Raw genomic sequence first — 21,061 nt, forward strand, 5'->3', positions numbered from 1 at the left:
ACGAAAAAGTCTGGGAACTTACAAAGTCTCTAAGATTCACCCTCTAGGAATAATGAATGTCTGTCAAAATGATGCACCACTCTAGCTCATAGGTGTCAAGCTTTTTCACTGAATACGAATTTTGATCTGCTGGTGTATCACCAGAGTCATTGGGATTAATCCTCAAGGGACCTTGCATATTTGTCAATATGTTTCAATCTGAACCGCTATGTCAATCATACTACAGGTTTCGTCAAGGGGTCGCCAACGTCTATTGTGCTCATCCGGTGGGGACCATGAATATCTGTACCACATTTCATGGCAATCGATTCGATAGCTTTTGAGATATAACAGGCTGACATTTCCACCCATAGAGCCATGCTGCTCGAGTGAATAAAAAAAAAAAGCCAGAACTGAAACACAGAGACCATCTGCAGCTTGCACGCAATAATAGAATTCCAGCAAAATATGAATCAGGCACACAAATTGCTTTCTGCATACTTGGAAGTGAGAAGAAGCCACAGAAGGAATCTGGAAACGTCTTATTGTCTTGTAAATTGTTTCTGGGTAAAAGCTTATTTTCATCTTTTTGTTTCCCAGCAACAGTGCCTATAAACCCGGAGTGCTCATGAGTAATACAAATCGGGCTTCCTGCAATTGCAACACAGAGATGTCAAATATTTAAGGGAATGTTTGCAGAGCAATGATCCCAACTGCACTGTAACATCTGCGTTTCATTAATAAAATACAAAAAGGCTGTCATTGCATCATCTAAATGCATTAGTGGATGGATTTATTGTATCCAAGGTGGCATATTAACATATTCCCTGATGGTTGGTGATTTCCAGTATTTTAAGACATCTAATGGAAAACATATACTTAAAAACGCAATAACACCGTAAAAAAAAAAAAGGGTTGATGCACTCTACCACTCTTTTATCTTCCATCTAAATGTTTCCGTGGTGGTGTAATCCTGCTATTATGATGCAAAACAGCACAAACAACAAGCAGCGTGATGTCATGTTTGGATATTTCCAATGCAGGAGTTTTTAACATAATAGTCGTATTAGCATAAAACAGCGGGCATCGAACACATCAGAGGTAAACATCAGTCCGTTTCTCGGAATCAAAGAGTAACTGCTTTCATCTTGAGCCACCATTGTGCACAGCCTATCACTAATCCTGCAAGCACAGAAACCCATTAAAGAAAAGGCAGAAAGACCAGCTTATCCCCAGAGAGATCATTATGCAATAGATACATAAGATATGTTGCACTTTAAGTCAGTGACATGATTAATTCAATTTTCTTCATAAAAGGATTTAAAAATATAAAGTATTGGTCAACTTGTCTCATGACTAGATATAATTAGCTCCACCGTGACCACTTACAATATTGAGATGCTTCTTATACATTACACACCCTTTAATATATAATTGTATAACAACAGGGGCATTTTTCTGCATTAATTATACATACAAAGATACAGTATCTTGTACTTAACTAGAAATACTTGCAATAAAATATTGCGAGTATTGTATGTATTTGGAAGGTTGGTTATGATGAAAATAATTTTTTTTATTCATATAGCCATCAGTTTTACAGCATAATTGCTGCAGTAAGATTTGATTATGCAAAAATTATATCAGGAAATTCAGTGCTTGAATCAGTTAGTGATGATCGGTCTGTGAGTCAAAGGTCAACATGCCTAGGAATTACCACTGAAAGGTGAATGAGCGCAGCAATCCAGGAAACCTTCACTGGGAAGAGGACATTCCACAGCAACTTCCCCAGAATCTGTTTCTTGTCAGCCGGCAGAAAGTCCACACATGTGCCACACACACACACACACACACACACACACACACGCAGCCAAAAACCAGTGGTGGGGAACTATCTTTACTTGAGTAAATGTTGTAATCCGGTAATATACACTAATATAAGTCCAGCGTTGAAATGTTACTTAATCAAAGTGGTAATTATTGTTGAGAACGTGTACTTAAAGTATAATTAATGCAGAAAAATGCCCCTGTTGTTATACAATTATATATTAAAGGGTGTGTAATGTATAAGAAGCATCTCAATATTGTAAGTGGTCACGGTGGAGCTAATTATATCTTTTGTATACAGTACTGTGGGTAAGTTTTATCTACAAGAATGTAACATATATCATATAAACTAATATGTTTCATATGTCCAAACTTAATTTGTAAAGCTGTCTGATAAATGTAGTGGAATAAATAGAACAATGTTTTTCTCTGAATTGTGGCAGCGAATAAAGACTCTAAAGTAAAGTAAAAGTTTCTCAAAGTTGTATTTAAACACAGTATATTACACCACTGTCCAAACCCTACACATGCACCACTCTCCCCACAGACCTGTTCATTAAATTATGACACTGCTTGTCGCATTATGCTGTGTTGGTTTGCCTTCTTTTCTCCTGTTTCAGATTTGACTTTGAATTCTAAGCAACTGGGATATGTTTGATTTAATCTCTGATAAGACATTGACATGTTCTTGCAGTGAAATGGTCTTGTATCATGTTTCTTATATATAAAAAAAAAGAAAAGAAAAACAATAGAACTGAACTTCATCCGTTTACCAAACTGCTCTGTGGCGTTTTTCATCATATTTAAATGATTTAATACGTTCCCTCCCACTGCTGCTTCTGCTTCTTCTGTCAAAGGGATTGACCAATAGGCTGCGAGGAGAGGCGGGGCTTTTTGCTGTCACAGACACGTGTACCGGGAAGTAGGAAGTAAATACGGAGGCGGCGAGGTGCCACTGGAAAGAAGTAAGTAAACCTGAAACAAATGCCGAAAATGATCGTTAACATAAAACATAGGTCAAAATTAAACTTTGCCGAATTAATGCGTGTAGTTTAATGACACCGCAAATAGAGTTTGAGTGAATTGTAACGGCGTTATTTTATAGTATACAGCGAGCAAGCATTTAAAGTTAGCCGGTTGGCTCTCATTTACCTGCTTACATTGTGTACTGTGTGTGTGCGTGTGCGTGTGTGTGTGTGCGTGCGCGCGTGTGCGCGCGTGTGTGTAACGAAGACCAGTTACACATTGATGACGCGACATTAAAGCCGTTTATGCAGCAATAAAAAACACACACACATACACTACATATGCAAAAAAAAAAAAAATTCTCATTCAACATCATCATTTGGCGTTTCTAAGATGAATATCAATATTCAAGTCATTTTTACCATATGGAGCAGCTCTCAGTGCTGCTGTGTGGTAAATATTAGTGCTCATGAAAATGTAATTTGATGATGAAATGAAAATAGTTCCTACTGCTTACAGCTCACATTGATGAATATTTCCAGTACTTGTAACTCACATGTTTATGTATTGCATTTGAATGTGAAAGGCTGGCAGTTCAAGCTACTTTAAAGTGAGACCATGTCGCTTTGGAAAGAACAAATAACACATTGTTCTTCAGACAAATGAAAAGCAAAATTCATAAGCGACTGTATAAGACTCATCTTTTCTCATTTCAGCACTGGCATTTTTTATTTTTTGTTGCTGTACAGTCTTCAAGACCTACTCTGACCAGAAGCTAGTAGTGGCTAATGTTAGCTAATGTTAGCAAACTTTATGTAGATATTTCTCATTAACGGTCGTGGCTCAGACCGTTTGATGACTCGTCTCTTCTTGTGCCACTATTACACTATGTTTGAACATTTTAATATTATACAGTAATAGTCATGTGTGATCACAGTGGCCACTTTGTTTCTATAAATATTACCTCTGAACTGATAATTAATAGTTGAACAATACAAAGTGACACTCCTAGTATTCACAGCACCTACCGTACATTGCATGTATTGTGTGAGAATGAATCATCAACATAACTTAGGCTGTACTGTATTGTCATCAATTGGGAAGTGATGGAGCAAACCCAACAGGTTTTGCTACACAGATGCAGAATGCGCTCCAGGATACTACAGTCCTCGTCAAACAGGATTTGATTCTCACTTGTTGAGTTCGTCAATATGTCAGACTAGTAATACCAATGCTTAAAGGCACAAATTTATGATGAGTCAGCCTTAGCACATCCTGCCCTTCTGTGGGATCAGTTGTTTGTTCTCTTCTCATTCTTGCCAACACTTTGGCATCAAAGATATGAACATCGTAAAAGTGTTAGAGTTGTGTTGCTTTCTCGTGTCAATGACGTCTCCTAGACGGGGACAATATTGACCAGATTCTCGTAGTAGCAGGCTTATTTAGAGGCAGGGCAGTTACTGGAAGATTTCAACTCCACATGTTTTGTTCCCCCTCCAGTTCTCAAAGTCTTACCGGACGAGATATCGTCTTCCACGTCTTGGGATCGGTTTGAGTTGAAGTGTGTTGTTTGTCCAGGTCTGGCACCATGCTGGAAGGCTACAGCCCCGTGACCCAGGCCCTGCTGGGGACTCTGTTCACCTGGGCTCTGACCGCTGCCGGAGCAGCCCTGGTGTTTGTCTTCTCCAGCCGACAGGTATTGCATGAACCCAGAACACACAGACACATGGAGCTCGAGTTAACACTTTACACATTGTTTTAAAGGAATAGTTGGCATCTTGGTAAATAAACTTAGCCACTGTCTTGGAATGAGTTCGTTGAGTTAATACCACTCCCGCATCTGTGTGGTAAGTATGTAGCTGGAGCCAACAGCTGGTTAGCCTAGCTTAGCATTAAGGCTGGAGACGGGGAAACGTCTTGGTTGGCTCTGTCCAAAAATGAAACAAAGAAAAGTAAAACTTTCTGTGTCACGTGTTTTGTTTGTAGTCTGGGTTAAACATGTTGATCAGTGAGCTCTAGAGGTGCAGTTTGTTACCTTTGGACCGAGCCAGGCTAGCTGTTTCACGCTGCTCTGAATGCTCATGCTAAGCTAAGCCAAATGTCTCCTGGCTACGACATCATATTTAACTGACAGACATTAGAGTGATCTTCTCATCTCACTCTTGGCGACTCGGCAAATAAGGGTATTTCCCAAAATGTTAAACCATTTCTGATGTTCTACATGTTCGACAAAATATCGTTCCCATACAGCTAAATTGCATTCTCAATTGCGTTTTGAAGGAAACGTATCTTCACCCGGAATACGTTCGCAGTTTTAAACACCTGATTAACGCTGTAAATGAAAACAAAACAAAACCACTTGGTTTGGCTTAAAATACATGTTTTTTTACGTTATTTAAGTTACGGCCGTGAATGAAAGTAAATCAACGGTGACTTATGGTTTCACACGGACAGCGGTCTCCTGTGTTGGGTTGAGCCATCCATCCACCCCGACCTCCTCTTTACTATGATTAGAAATGTATTTGTGATACGTCAAAAAACAAACGTAATCCAGGAGACAATACGTTTGCCACTAAACGCAATTGAAAATGCAGTTTAGTTGTATGGGAACGTAATTTCAGGATTGATTTAAACAGTGTTTTGGTTCCCTTAAACGCGAGTCAAGTCAAACGTCTATACACAAAACTGATTAGATAAATCAGTGATTAAAAGGTTTTAAAAAAACAGCACATATATTGTATATGATATTAAAGTAAAGACAAAATGTTTCCAAAAGTATTCAGTCATTCAGCTGCTGTTGCCAAGAGCTGAGGATTTCCAATATAACTGCTAAACCTACAGTAAATGACATGAAGCCCCACTGTTGACAGACTGCTTTTGCTCGTAGATTGTTTTTTTTTCAATCTCTGGGCCTCTGCCTCTCGGGACATTGTTGCATTTTTCAGTTGATGCTTCAGTTAAGTCAACAGAAAGAGGTTTACTGAAGGGTTTGAGGATATTGGTTTGACTGACTCTCACAATCTCTCTTCTTGTTTGCCCTTCACAGAAGCGCATCTTGGATGGAAGTTTAGGTTTTGCGGCTGGGGTGAGTTAGATTTCTTTTGAACTGAACCTCACACTCTCTCTCACACACACACACACACACACACATACAGTGCCAGTAGGATGCTGCGATGTGATGTTGTTTCTTTTGACGTGTCACTGTGGCAGGCTGAGTTTCTTCCAGAGACAGACGGAGCCTGACACTTCCAGATGCGATGTTAATTCATAGTTTGAGATAATTATTCCCCTGAAGGAATTCCTGGCCTTATCATGTCTAAAGAGGCATTATGCTGCAATAGAAAGTACAGCCCCCGAAGCGCACTATCTGACTCCTACAATTACATTTCTTGATTTCCTGAGGGGGAAGCAGTTCACGGACGACATTTATCAAGTGTCTCAGTGTAGAGAATCGGGAGCACATCTGAACTGGCACAGAACGGCAAAGTCTCAGCGTGATGCCGATTACAATATTAAAATTACGTTACAAGCTTTTAAAGCCAATGAAAGCTATCTTGTACTAAATCTCTGCTGGGATTTAGGAAAGCGCCGTAGCTGTTTTAACTTATTAGAGGTTCATAACAGAGGGAAGTGATAGGAAAAAAACCCACATTGTGCGAGGTGAGAAGTTCAGAATGTTAAGCATTCTTTTGAATTTTAAATAATGAGACTCTTTTAAACCTCCGAAGAGGTGCGAGTGTGTGCACATCCAAGCAAAGATACTCAGGAACGAGACAAAAAAATGACTTCACTGCAGGGCATTCTGCAGATATGAAGGGCTCATTCTAAAGGTAACGAAAACACAACAATTCGTAGTTTCAGGGGATTACACACAAAGGTCAAAACATGGTTATGAATATTATATTCCATTCTGCTAATAGAGTCCCTGAAATGCTACACACTGGCCCTTTAATTAACTGTTCAAGCTAAAAAGTGTAAGGTACAGTGCTGGATCAAACTGGTCAAAAGATCCTGAAGAAGTGTAATGTCTACATCACATATCAATCATATATAGATATATATATCTATATATATCTATATATAGATATATATACATGAGCTTCTTCAGAATTGTGTCCACAGTTCCGTAGACTCATCACCATTGTGTTACCTCCATCTGCGATATAAGGTGACTTAACAGACATTTATTTGAATTCAAATCTTCGAGATTGCCCCTTCAAACATTCGTTTCCATGTAGACAGCTTCGTGAACAGCTGTCATATATTCGTGTGAAATGGATCTTTTTTATTTTTAAAAACATTTTAATTGCGATTCCTTATAGTGATTGTGAGATTGTTGATAATTCCAGGCCCAGATAAGTGAGGTGATAAGACTAATGCCAAATGAGGAGCGATGCCATGAGAAAGAGAGTGGCGGAAAGCTATCGATCTAATCTCGATCAGCCCTCATCTCAGTTATCTATCCGTCAATCTGAACAGCTTTTCAATTACGTCCCGGGCTGTGCTGGTGCTCTTATACCTTCCAATGAAATCAGATAAGACGGAGAAGAACATTCGCTTAACGTCTCTTCAACTTTGTGAGTAGCATATCTTTCTGAAATATATTTTTGATGAACTTAGCCACTCAACATGAACAGTGTGAATTATTGAAACAGAGTCTCTCCAATTTTACAGCCCCTTGTTGGCATAATATGATTTTTAAAGTGATTTATTTTAGCAAGAAACTAAATCTTTCATTCTAACCCTTGCATATTGTATGTAGGTTTTTGGCTGTGATAGTGTAATTTTATTAATATCTGGTGGCAGAGCAGAAGATGCAAATGCAGGAGTGCGAGAAGTACCTTTTCCTGTTTCATCTTCGTTGAATTATTGCTCTACTTTGGGCTCCAGTTTGGTTTCTATTACTGTAAATGTTTGCTTTTAATCCCGTTCGTAGGCATTGACAGTGCAGGAATGGTTTTGTAACAGCTACGATAAGAAGTATGAGCATTGGCTTCTACTGTGTACCTGGAAGAAAGAAGCTGTTAACACAGGATGTATGGACAGAGAGAGAGTAAGTGCAGCTGCTGAACGTAGCCAACTTTAGCAATCTTGTGCTTTTTGAATGCAAACGGTAAGCGGCACTCCTCCCCACTCACTGATGTTGTGCCTCCGAGATGTGGCTGCTCCATTTGACTTTTATATTTGATGAATACAGCTATGGCAGGCCTGAAAAACTAAAAAATTCCCTTTGGGAGTGGAGATGGAAAGAGGAGGGAAGTGGATCGGTTCTCCCTTCATGCCCTGTTCAAAGAAGAATGTCCTGAGAGGCCTTGGGATTACTTTTTGGCTGCAGATGGAGAATGAAAGAAGGTCAGACAGATAGTAAGAGCCAGTTTAAAGAATGGAGGCAGATAATGATGGAGGCAATGTTACACATCATTAAGTTTTGTGTGGTGTTTTCTTTTACTGTAGAAGCAGAAATACCTTTTATTATTCTTTCAACCGTTGTTTTTCTCTCCCTTTTACTCCATAATTCCTTTTCCCATTGTGCTAAGCATAGCTATTACTCACCCGCTATACCACTGACAATCTGACAAGCTTTTCTCCTTGGCTTAGTTCAGTCCTGATGGCAGGTGCCACCTGGCCATTTAGCAAAAATCGGTGAAGATGAGCAACAAATGGACAACTAATTCATTTAATTAAGTGGAACGCTGCTAAATATGATGCCGTCCTTTGGAAGCTGCCCTTGAGTTTTGAAGTTGGGAGAGCAGCTGGTTCCAAACTATATATTCACGGTTGAAAGGTTTCTTTTTATTGATATAGTCAATAGTCTCCTGGATCATTTAGCAACACAATTTATGTTATGGCCATCAATTTCCGTTAGTCTTAACCAAAACAGCTCTTTAACAAATGCAGGCAATAAATCTGAGCTAATGGTATGAAACGGTATACACTCCCTGTCTCCTGAGTGGGCGTGGTCACGGCATCCATCAAATCCTCGTCATGGTTTTGACCCCTAGATGAAGGCTTGATGCCACACACATTATCTGCGACTGCAGCCAGAAAAGATGCATGACTGTAATGTTGGATCGAAGACATCAGATATAATTCGTCAAATGTCACTGTAGGAAAAAAAATCTTGAGGTGACTCATGAAGATATATTGCCTTCCCAGAAAGACTGTGACGTTCAGAACAATTGTTAATGAGATGAACAATAGACTCGAACAAAAAGTGAGAGAAAAAGCAGCAGATAATAGCCCGTTCACGCACATCCAGGTTTGATAAAGCCCACGGTGAAATAGACTTTTTCGCACCTCACCTCAGAAACGGGGCTGGTGTGACGCACTCGCGTATGCACTCTGTATTAAAATATCATTCATAACACGCCGCTATGTTTCACACATGATGTGTTCACACAGTAGCACATTGGCAGTCTAGATAAACCTCCAGGAAATACTCATCCCCGCAGGACAGCCATGCTCAGGTTGTTGCACCAGCAACAGTTGTTCATCGTTAGCATTGCTGCCGGTATGAAGAGTTTTGATACTTTAGTACTTTGAGATGAAAGGTTTTGTCCATACTGTGCTGATGTCTGCTTTTTTTATCTTCTATTATTTGGCCATATTGCGCTATCAGTTTGGCTAACACATTTTCTGCCGACCATCATGAGTAACATTAGGCTAACGAACTAACTTTTTAGCTAGATAGCATACAAACAATGCAACATTTTGTGTACTTGCTAGGTCTACTAGGCTCTCACATATTGATTAAGCTCCATTTAATTTGGGTTTAAACTTGGATTTATGAGTTATTGATTGGGCATCAGAGCTCTGCTTGATTTTAAATCTGGATTTGCTCATTTCAAATCAAAATGTTGCTAAACTCTGATCAGAGCTTATTTTATATTAAATCAATCCTTGTTGAACAAATGAATGGTGAGTAGGCGCTTGCGTGTGTTTGGGGCTCGGTGTGTCGTTATGCATGTGTCATTCTTTTTGCACGTCATGTAATTCAGATGCCGTCCTGTTTCTATGCTTTGCATCTGCTGGCCCACAAACTCACTGAGTCCAACACATGCTAACGCACACAGCGTCAGATACAGATGGACACACGCTGGCATGCCATACAGTCTTTGTCACGGCAGAAAATATCACGTTAGTCTGTTCCCAGAACACAGCGTCTCTCAGCTGCGGTGGTTGGCAAGGAATGACAACAATTTATGATCATTTCTTTATTTCTATACATCTCTCTATGTATCTCTTCTTCTGATCCTTTCAAGTCCCACCTCTCTTGTTTGCATGTTTGAGGCGCTGTTTGTTCTTGGAAAGAAGTGTTAGGGGAAAGCAATTGCAGCTAATGACGTTAAGCCCAGTCTTCTGATTCTGAACATTTGAAATAAATGTCGTTTTTTTTTGTCAAGGCTCAGTTGATATAATGCAACAGTAATTCCCACCGCAGACAGTTTATGAGTGCAACTCCAGCTGACTGTCACGAATTACAATCATTTGCAAACAATTTTCATTGGCTGATACGTTCTCACTGCCGTGCAGTAACGTCTGGCACGTGTGTGTGGTAGTCAGTCAGTGGTGGATGAAGTGCTCGGATGATTTACTCGAGTAAAAGTAGCAATACCACAGTGTTGATATCCTCCTGCATTCAAAACTTTACTCAATTAAACGAATAAAAGTATTAGAATCAAAATGTACTTTTAAGTTCCCAAAGTGAAAGTAGTCCTCATACTAAATTATCTTTAAATTGATTGAACAATGCACATAGGAGATTAATGTTGGAGCTGGTAAAGGTTAAGCTTTAGCTATAATAATCTTAATAATAGCATCAAACATCAAACTTATTTGTTGATAATATTTTGTATCAATAATTTTAATCCGTTAAGTAACTACTAAGTTAGTATAAAGTATAAAGTAATATAAAATGGAAATACTCGAGTAAAATACAAGTACCTCAAAGTTGTAAGTAAGTACAGTGCTTGAGTAAATGTACTACGATACTTAACACCACTGGTGGTATGTTGCATGCTTATTGATATAGCTATATGGCTTAAATAAGACGTATGCCCAAAAGTCTCTGCTTTTTGTATTCACCCTATAACCATTAAAAACAGCATTCAATCCATTCATTTCATTTCAAGTGTCGTAAAAGTCTGATATTACCTCAGTCAGTAGAAAACATCCACATCTTTCTGAGAGTGCTTGTCGGAGGCAGTTATTTCTGCTGTCCTCATTTGATAGGACAATAAATATGATTGTACTATTTTAATCGGTGATACTTTAATCCTCGTAATGCATTATGGACTTTTATGGACATATTAGTCTACAATTGTTCGTGCCAAAAAAAAGCTTTCTCAGCCAGGAACAAAGCAATTACTTACACAGTTGAGACTGAACACAATACAGTGAAGGGAGACTTTTAAACCCTAAACTCGCTGCAACGCCTCACCGACCACCGACCACTAAAAGTGCTTGCTTTTGCCACTGACAGGCTCAGATTGTTATTATTATGTGTCTAACCACATTATGCCTACAGAGTAATCATATGTTTTTTATTATCTCTTGCTTGATCCAGTCAGTTCTTTTGTTGTGTCATGTGACTTTCCGCCAGAAAACAATTGCGCAATGTCAGAGTTTGTTGTGTTGGCAGCAATCAGGAATAAACGTCATGGCTGAATATTTAGCTGATTTCCAGAATGTGGATGCGACTTCTGGAGCAGCACCAGGCAAACAGGCAGAACGGATTAGGTGAAAGGTAAAGAAAACGGTTTTATTTCTCTCTCATCTCAATGTTGTCAGACACTTATAATGACAATATTAGCCTGTCTGCGGCAAAAACAAGCACTTGTAGTGGACGTACATTGACGGTGGGGAATCGCCCCAAAGATAACAATGCATTGAAGAGTTGAAAACACCTTCAGTGATGCTCTTTGCTCGTCTCTTAATGAAGAAATACCCTCCAGTTCTGATATAACTGATGATACTGCAGCTTCTACGCTAGCCTCTTTAGGAGCCGTCGTTGTTGAGACAGTCAACCGCCGAGTCATCTCGCACAGACTTGCCTACTTGCCACGCCCTTAGTGGCCAGTAGCTCCTCACAGTACGCTGATTGGTCAGGTCACTGGCTTGCCGAACGCAAACGCATTACTTGAAGCCCGATGATGGATTTTAGTGGGATATGTGATCCAGGGACTCAGGCCTGTACAAAGTAATCAATACCGGACCAATTTCATGTCACCATTAGTCACTTCACAGCACAAAAACATGGAAAATAGGATCCATGTTGAAAAATACCCAAGAGACCCATTAACTTTAGCCAGGACCATTGATGTGTTGACAAATGGATGAGGAATCTGAATATGGAACCCACAAAAAAAGATGTTCTTCTCTGGCTCCACCTGGTCGACTGCCCACCGATATACTGTAGATGATGTTGAGATTTTGACGAATGCAATTCATGTGCTTAGAACAAAACAAATGACCTGTTCAATGCACAAATGCTTGCAAGCCAGTGCGGAGGAGAGGCAAATAAACAGCACTTTATGCAATAATACCATTTGGGGTTTTCCATTTGGAGTGTTGTCTTTCATAGAATTCAGCCGCACCTTCTTCTGTGATCAGCATTCCATGCACGGAGGTTGAAAACAAGCATGAAGAAGCTGGAACAGAGGTCCAGGGATACAGGCATTAGTTATATTGCCATATTGACGCGTGTTGTGTGTGTGTGTGTGTGTGTGGTGAATGAGCATCCTGAGGGGGTAGACTGTACCTGTCAGGAATACTTTGTGAGAGCGGCATGTGTTTCCTTTCCGCCTGTTCTAAAGACATGGATGCACTCAGAATATAAATATTTGAGTGCATTGGGAATGTAATAAGAAATAGGGACTTTCTTTTAATTGTTTGCCATTGAGTTATTTCTGGTTTGAAAAGCAGCCTGCAGCCTCGATGTGATCAGCCACTGAGGTTCCTCAAGAAGAATTGGAACGAATTGAGTCTAACATGAGCTGATTTATTCATCAAGGTGTTGCCCGTCCTCTCTAGGTACGGGGTCTACTTTCGACATTTTCTTTCTTTCTCCAAGGCGCCCGTCCACCTCTCCATCACGAGTGTCTCTCCATGCATTGAGATGATTGAATTCCCCAGTCACGTTTGAGTGGCTGCGAGGACATAGAAGTGTAGAAGCTGTGGCTAAATTGCGTCGTGAGGGTGAAGAAAGAAGAAATGCAGGAAACAGAAACAGGGGACTTTATAATGACACCGTCGCAAAGACCATGTGAACAGGGTCGTTGAGAGCAAATCAGTTGTTTCCATACAGGTTGTAGTGCCCTCGATATGAACGGATAGCTAGAGTGGAAGGTAAATAGTGGAGCTAGAGGTGCTTATTATCCTCTCAGCCAGTCACATTACCTGCTAATTACATTTACTACGATTGTTTTTTTCCTTTATTTCTTGGGGGGGGGGGGGGAGTAGTCAAGAGAAAGAACTAACTGTGTGTGCAGTGATATGAAGATGGATGATTATCTTTTGTGTGTGATATTAGTGTATTTCTCTGCTGAATTTTGGTCTCATCTGATTGATGAAAATGGAAGTAATCTTGCAATTTTCCCAGACAAACTGCAGTATTCATGCAATAACAATGAAGTCAAACTGGGATTTAAACATTTCTGCATAAAATATTCGTATTATTCCTGCGTGCATGAGCAAGATATGTGTAATTCTTCACTTGGCTCAGTGCAAATCAAACTAACTGAATTATGGTAATTTCTTGCAGGATCCACTGTTCGCATAAGAAAAAAGAAAGCCAACATTGTCCCTTTCATCATGCTCAGACATTTGCTTTTCAATTGTGAAACATTATGAATCAAGCTAATAATCAGAGCTAAACACGCCTTGTTTAACTTTACCTTGTATAGTCACCAGTAACTATTGGATGGATTGCAAATACCTGCACAGAACGACATTCCCATCATTCTGTGCTTGGTGCTAATTAGCAAATGTTAGCATGCTAACGCGCTAACTTAAAGTTACTGCAAGGAATTTGTAACTGGTTATGAAACGGTCTCAATTAAATACTGAAGCCTCTATATGACCTACATTAGCAAACAAGACTATCAGTGAGAATATTGACTATTTCTATATAGTTATTCTTAAAGATAAGAAAAGTAGTACAAGACACACGTTTATATTTCTTTTGTATTGTTTTTCTCAGCACTCTCATTTCCTTCAGTTGTATTTGTTAACGCTACTAGCACTTCTAAATTAGACAATGTGCCTTGAGAGTCTTTGGAATAGTTTGTAGCATCTCTTGCTTGCACATTGAGACTTTTTAATCCTCAATTGAATTAAAAGCTTTTCCACTGTAGTGCACCAACCCCGTCTTCTCCAAAATTACGTTCCCTTACAACTAAACGGAATCCTCAATCAGGGAAAGTTCTCAGTCGAATGCTTAGAATACAAATGCAATTTACCTACAACTACTTATTTTTTGTGACCTTTCCAGGGAAATACTTTTTGTATGCCCATTGGAAATTCTAGCTATGGAAACAAAAAACATGCACTAGCATCAATGTTTTCTCACTGGGGGCAAGTAATGGCGTATAATTACCTCGTTTCTGTACTTAAGTATTCTTCTGTAACTGCACTTCAGATACTTTTGGTGCTGCAGCATTTACATAATACTGACACAGGATGGTCTTGGAAGCCTTGATGTCACCGTTAATTCACTTTTACTTGAGCAGTTTTGTACTGTGTGACTTACACATTAACTTGAGCTAGAACAAAGTTAACATCTGTGGTTGGCATGACAGCTCCTCTCATTATGTATGTTTATCCTGTATCAATATGCCATTTATACCAGAACAATTGCAGTTTTCTTCAGTGATTGTATTGTAGGCTTGTATAAATCTTCTTCATAGCGCTGTAGAATTACAATACAAAGCTTTCTACTGACTGGGGATTAGTGGAAGGCTTTTCAACATGCGGAGTGAACATCGCTTCCTGTTTTCCCCCCCGACTCTCAATTGGAACATGGACTTTTTGATCTGTACCTCAATGGTTAAATTCAATTATTTTTAAGCAGGATTAGATTCCAAATATTGTAAGTCTCCCAGGGTTTAATTGACATCGGCTGCTACCATTCTGTCTAGCCATGCTACTGTGCTTGCTAGAATTTTGTTAGAATACTGGATGTCTTATTGGCTGCTCATTGCTTAGTACCATAGACTCTGTATAAGAAGTGAACGTAATCAACGTGATTACAACCATTGTTTGATGGAGTGCCTTTTTGAAGCCTTGAGTTCGCCGTAATGTCCGTCGCCATCTTGGATTACGGCCACCGCCATTTTAGCTTTTTGCAACCAATGAACGGAAGTGACCATATTTTGACGGTGGAGGAGTGACGTAGAGACGTCTTATACGGCTCTCGTAGCGGCAGCGAACTGTCAATCACAAGGTAGCCCCGCCCTAAAGCATACCCTTTATGGTCTATTTGACTCTAAATGGACCATGTGCTATGGTCAATCTAATTGGGAAAGGCCGACAATGTGGGCTGTGTGCAAACTTTATGAAATACATGTTTTAAATAGATAATTAATAGAAATAGATTACTCATTTTTGGTAACAGCTAGTTACTTTGCTTTAGGGTTACTACCTGCTGCTTCACTGAAGTATCGTAAGACATAAGACGTTGAATTGCTGTATTAGTTATGTATATTTTCCTCCTAAATTAGTTCACTAATCAAAGGTAAAAATTTGTTATTGAATTTGTGCAAGTTTTCCAAAATTTCCAATATTATCCAAGCTTAGCTTTCCAGAAACTTTGTGGACATTTTCTAGGAAATGTACCGACAGTTCGCAACCCTAATCATATCCAGCACTGTGGAACTTGTACATGACGACGGAGGGAGACCTACAGAGAAACACGAAATCGAGGACCAGCAGTTAAATGAGACGATGGTTGAAGTGCAGGAGGTGAAAGATTATGTGAAAGACGTCGACAGTTGAACGCAGGAACCAAGGAATGACATCTGCTAAGCATGGAAGAGAGAGATGAAGTGGGAGAGAGTGGATAGCTTTGAACCTTATTAGCTCCGAGACAGACGGCAGCATGTTGGAAGGAATGGAAGAGATGTCAGGAAGGAAGATGAATTGATCGGAGAGGGAAAATTAATGGAGGCATCTTCTTGTCACTGAGGGATTTTGCATCGACCGCGGGGGATACAGGCCATTAAATAAAAAAGAAGCTCAGAAATTGGCCCACGTTGAGAGGAAAATCCAGGCAGAACCCACCCGAGGCTCAATTTAGTCTAATCTTTATCTTGAAAGCTCGAGAGGTATGGACAGAGAACCGGTACAGATATTGAGAGAAATTCATGCACAATATTAGTCTGTCTTGCTCCTGTGAAGCCTCACCAGCCAAGTACTTCATGGGGGCCAGTTAACGCTAATTTTTTCATGCAGGGCACTAATTAAGTTGTTTTATGCCTGTCTTTATCTTCACAATCAATCTTCATCCATCTCATTTCTCAATTTTCCGCGAGGCTTTGATCAGACAATAGAGCCACTAAACCACAGCTGGCGAAGAAATACTGCAGTTATTGTAGAAAATGGAACAATTCAGGCATTCAAAAGGCAATGAATCACCTTTTAGGAAAGACTATAGCTATTTATTTTGGCTTCACACAGCAAAGGGACAGAACTCATCAGCACCATTCTCAAGCTCGTTTTTTCAGTTTGTGCGCTTCCTGTAAGTAAGGGATTTAATTGACTTTATATGAGGCTGTTGGTCCAAGATAAAAATTCAGTACATGCTAAACACATATAGACCAGAGCTTCCATACCTCCAAAGAATAACTTGCAGCTTTTGGTGGGATTGATTATGCTTTTTCCTGCTCTATATAATCTACACATACAGGGCCACTTTTAAGTTTAAAAATAATTAATTCATTTCAAAGGATGATAGTAAGCTTGTAGGCTATACAGTGCGATCAATTCGCGTGTCAATATATTTTTTTCGGACTGTTGTTGAGTACTTTCACACAGAAGGTGAATATTACGCAGCGAAAATACCTCGTTACCTTCTTATATCCTTTTTAATGGCAGGTTACTATAGACAGGTTTTCAACAGTTATATAGTCTGCAGTAGGCTTCTTAGAACAGTGACCATGTGCATCACATGTACAGAACATTAAAACTACACTTACGAAACTATTAAATTATTCACCGCTGGCTTCTTATATTGACGTTAATTGCTCCCATGGAACCTCCGAACTCAGATAGGCAATCACTGATTGCAGAATTGATTACATTGCGACATGCCTCTAGATGATTACTCTCGAGCGTTGTAAGATCAGAGCACCCTAATGATGAACGCATTTTGGGATTCTTTCGAGAGCAGTTTGATTAGGCTACAACCTTATCTTCCTGTTTATCTTCGACGAGCATAATTAAAAAGGAACAATTATTAATTCTGCTTGTTGCAAGGAGGAATATATCGGCAAAAGTCCAGCTGATATTTAGAAAAACAAACTAACAACAACAAAAAGTATTTCAAACTTATTTTTGCAGAAATATTAGTTATTGGAAATGTTTGGCTACCACTCTATCAACTATCAACCCAATGAAACACAAAGCCTGCTAAAGACTGGCTGTGTTAAGGTCAGGATGTATGAGGAGTGTGCGTTTTATTATAGTAGTTGGGCAACGTTTGGTAGTTGGTGGTTTTGGAAACCTTTTTTTGTTTCATTTTCTCTTTCTTTAGTTTTTTAAAATCTATTTGAGTTGTTATTTACTCATGAACAATAGAGAGTATATGGCCACGCTTTAAATATTTCAGTCTGGACCAATCGCACCACCAACAGTCACACTGCTAGTGTGCCTACAAAAAAAATGTCCTCATTCCCATTGTGTGTTTTGTAGACGTACAGTTTGACAAGAATTCCGGCCTGAGGAGGATCCCGTGTTTTGCTGTGTGTGCTGTCTTAGATATTATTTATGGCGTGAGCTACCCATGCAAGTGCCCGCCCACTCATTTTCCAAAGCTAACTAGAGCTTAACAGACGCAGTTCACTCACAATTCTTGTCTTAAACAACGTCCGATGTTGAAATAAAGTAAAAATAGGAAGAAGACAACGCTCATTTCCGATTGTAGTTTTTGCACGAGCCTTCCCTAAATACTCGTACTAATGCATGCAATGTGCATTAGAACTGCAGATACTGAGATATTTCTCATATCTCCATCTAAACGTTGCTGCAAAAGGCTTTGTATTTAGCTCTCAGTGAGGTAACAAAGCAGTCATTGGATGCTAGCATCAGTGTGAGACCGCTGTTTCAAAATCCTCAAGAATCTTGAACTGAGACTTGAGTGAGACTAGAGATTGTGAAATGGACCGAGGGTTTCGGCTGTTTGAAATAGAAATTAGAGTGAAACCACAAAAAATGCACTAATGCACTCTTCAGGGGTATTAACCTTGGAATCCTCAGGTATCAGCATCTGTATCCATCCATCCATAATCAGCCAGAGGGCAGTGTTGACAGAACGCTGGCCTCAGACAAATGAGATTTTTTGTCTCTCTTTGCCCTTTTGCAACACCGATCAGCATAATTGATATGAGTCATCTGTGCGGGGTTAAGTGAAGTCATGTTGTTACAACATTTCTGGGTGTTGAAGTTAAATATTTCGAGCTGTTTTCCCTCGCCGCTATTTGGAGCTGACAGCATGTGAAATTGCTTACTGCCACTTTGAACCCTACAGTGTATATTACAGAGTCGCCAGTATTTGTGTGATGAAACACCGGACTGTTTTTCTATTTCAACCATATTGTTATTCCATTCCTTTTGTCCTTGGGCCAAAAAAAAACCAATGCCTGACAAGAAAAACTATTTATTTCCTCTTTGTTTGGTCTTTTAGTTACGTTGAGAGGCTTCTGAGCGGATTTTTCAATGGAAAACTGTATTTTGTGAGCATACACCAGTTACACAACTGCAAAACCAATTATCTTTCTTTATTTGTCATCATCATTTTCTCGAAATACGATTAATTGTATTTCTTTTTCCACCTTCAATAGTCAGGACAATAAGTGTAGCAAAGTGAAGTTAGGAAATGACAATAAAAATCTGCAACAGGGTTTTGAGTTGTTCAACTATTGTACCAAAAACTTAAAATGTGTTTTGAGGAAAATTGTAGTTACATTTTTGACACCCTAAAAATCGACCCACATCAGTTTTTGGTGTTTTTTTTCCTAAAGCTAGCTGACACAGCATGATGCATGGAACAGGGTATGTGTCTCATTTTTTTTTTTTTACTCTCTTTCGTGCTGAGAGTTAGATTTGAAGATTGACGCCTCTCTCCTGTCTGTCCAGTAAATATGAAGCTACAAGCAGAGGTCATTTAGCTTGGGACTATTCCCCCTCCATAAAACCACAAATGTTTATTTTTACATTTGTACAGCCTAAACAAACCGTTTGAATTAATGAGCTTTAAAGGTAGTGGGAGGCAGATTTTTTTCTAATCTTCAGAAAGAGCCAGGTTGTTTACCCGTTTACTGTCATCAAGCTAAGCAGACACTAGCGTGGCATTGAACTCTCGGCAAGAAGGCAAATAGGTGTAATTACTTAGACGTGAACACCAATGTTTTTACATTATTTCTATATAAATTCCAATAGCTGTTGTCCACGAAACCATCTCGAAAGATTGGGTGTAAATGTCGTGGAAATTACATTCATGTTTTTCTCTGAAATTAATACAACCCGGAGATGTCTAAATGTCAGAATTGATGTCGCGTCATATCATTTCCCATCTGTCGCCCCATTTCTTAAAAGCAATAATGATAATCCTGGAATTGAATCAATCCGTTAAGAGACCGCGCACATATATTCTCAGACAGAGCACACATATAAAGTTATGTTCCTGCATTTACATTTGGTGCACCCATGAGGCTTGGCAGCCGTAACAGCAGTGTGCCAAGCGGCTCACTTTATGTGCGCTCTGGATTGTTTCTAATTAACATGTAGACAGCTCCCCACCTTGAGTCAATTTGCACCGAATTACATCGTGTTCTCCGGATCGCAGCGTTGCACCCTTGATCGGCAGACCGTGGAAAGGGAACACGAAGCCGGTGTTGAAGATAAAAATAATCCCCTCAAGAGTGTTCTGTTCTCGTGATTATGGTTTTATGTGGCTAGGTGTATATATGAGCAAAGTCTCTTAACAAGTCTGCAAGTCAATACAAAGGCATAGATTAAGATTACCTAGATTTAGAAAAAGAAAAATGGAAGCCCGCAACTCTACATTGCAAAGTGTAGACCCTCTACTGGTGTCTCGTCGAAGATGATGTCACGGGTGGTTCATGTGGCGTCGCTACTGCGATCAGCGGACAATCCTGCCTTCACTGAGGGGCTACTATCCGCAGTGGGAATGGAAATAGGACCAGGTACCAAAAGTGAGTTGAGTCGAGAGTCGTTGAGTCCCACGCGGTGGAAGTGAGGCATCATAATAATATGGAATAATGGAAAAGTATACGATGGAAGCCAACAATCAGAGGATCGGCGGTTCGATCCCCGGCTCTGGCTCCGCTAGTCGCATGTCGATGTGTCCTTGAGCAAGACAGTAGCTGTGCCTACATGTATGAATTTGATGGAATCTGAATTGTAAGTCGCTTTGGATAAAAGCGTCTGCTAAATGACTGTAATGTAACTCTCAATTATTAAACGGGCGGCTGCTTCTACTCACAGGGCCTCTCAAACCAGTGCTTGAATTCAGACCAAACCCAAGACATTCCTTCCTCTCTAGTAAAGCTATTTCAGTGCGGAGATTGAAACATGCTCCAGGCTCTGTGCAAACGAACATGCATGTGTGTCGAAAAGATAAGTTCAAGCCAGAACATACTCATTTCTCAGCCTTTTTCATTCAGCCAATCAGCTCCTTTGAGTCTGCTAACGTGTCGACGAGATGTGGGAGATGTGTGCACCGGCTCCTCTGCCAATCTTTGCAACATACAGTTACCCATAACACACGAGACGCTATTTAAATTATTTTCTGCAATCCTCTTATTTAAATTTGTTTTTAGAACAATTGTATTTGTTTTGATTGTTAGCTAACTTTAGTTTTGAGTTTAGTTTCTTCTTGGCTTCTGTTCGATATCTTTGCCCCACTTCTGTTGCCAGTGGAGAGATGAAGATGCCAAATACATAGAAAGAAATTCATTTAAATCCAGCTTTCTGCTTCTACCTGTATAACTATGTTCCCTCTTCTTTGCTCGTTACCCGTTCACATGAATTGTACTGTAAAAGTAGGTGCAGA

At 39.7% G+C, this 21,061-nt stretch overlaps 1 protein-coding gene across 2 annotated transcripts in view; it reads left to right on the forward strand.

The window, feature by feature from the left end:
- Nucleotides 1–2,734: 2,734 nt before the first annotated feature.
- The window catches only part of slc39a11 (solute carrier family 39, member 11), a 91,324-nt gene continuing 72,997 nt past the window's right edge, over nt 2,735–21,061 (forward strand). The window contains exons 1-3 of one of the 2 annotated variants that reach the window (XM_079182071.1): nt 2,735–2,771; nt 4,273–4,468; nt 5,819–5,857. In XM_079182071.1, the coding sequence (XP_079038197.1) occupies nt 4,361–4,468; nt 5,819–5,857 (147 nt within the window). In that variant the 5' untranslated portion in view covers nt 2,735–2,771; nt 4,273–4,360. The remainder of the gene's footprint in view (nt 2,772–4,272; nt 4,469–5,818; nt 5,858–21,061) is intronic. The other variant, XM_079182070.1, reaches the window with a different exon arrangement.

Source organism: Pholis gunnellus, assembly GCF_910591455.1.
Source record: "Pholis gunnellus genome assembly, chromosome: 21".
Taxonomy (NCBI): Eukaryota; Metazoa; Chordata; class Actinopteri; order Perciformes; family Pholidae; genus Pholis; species Pholis gunnellus.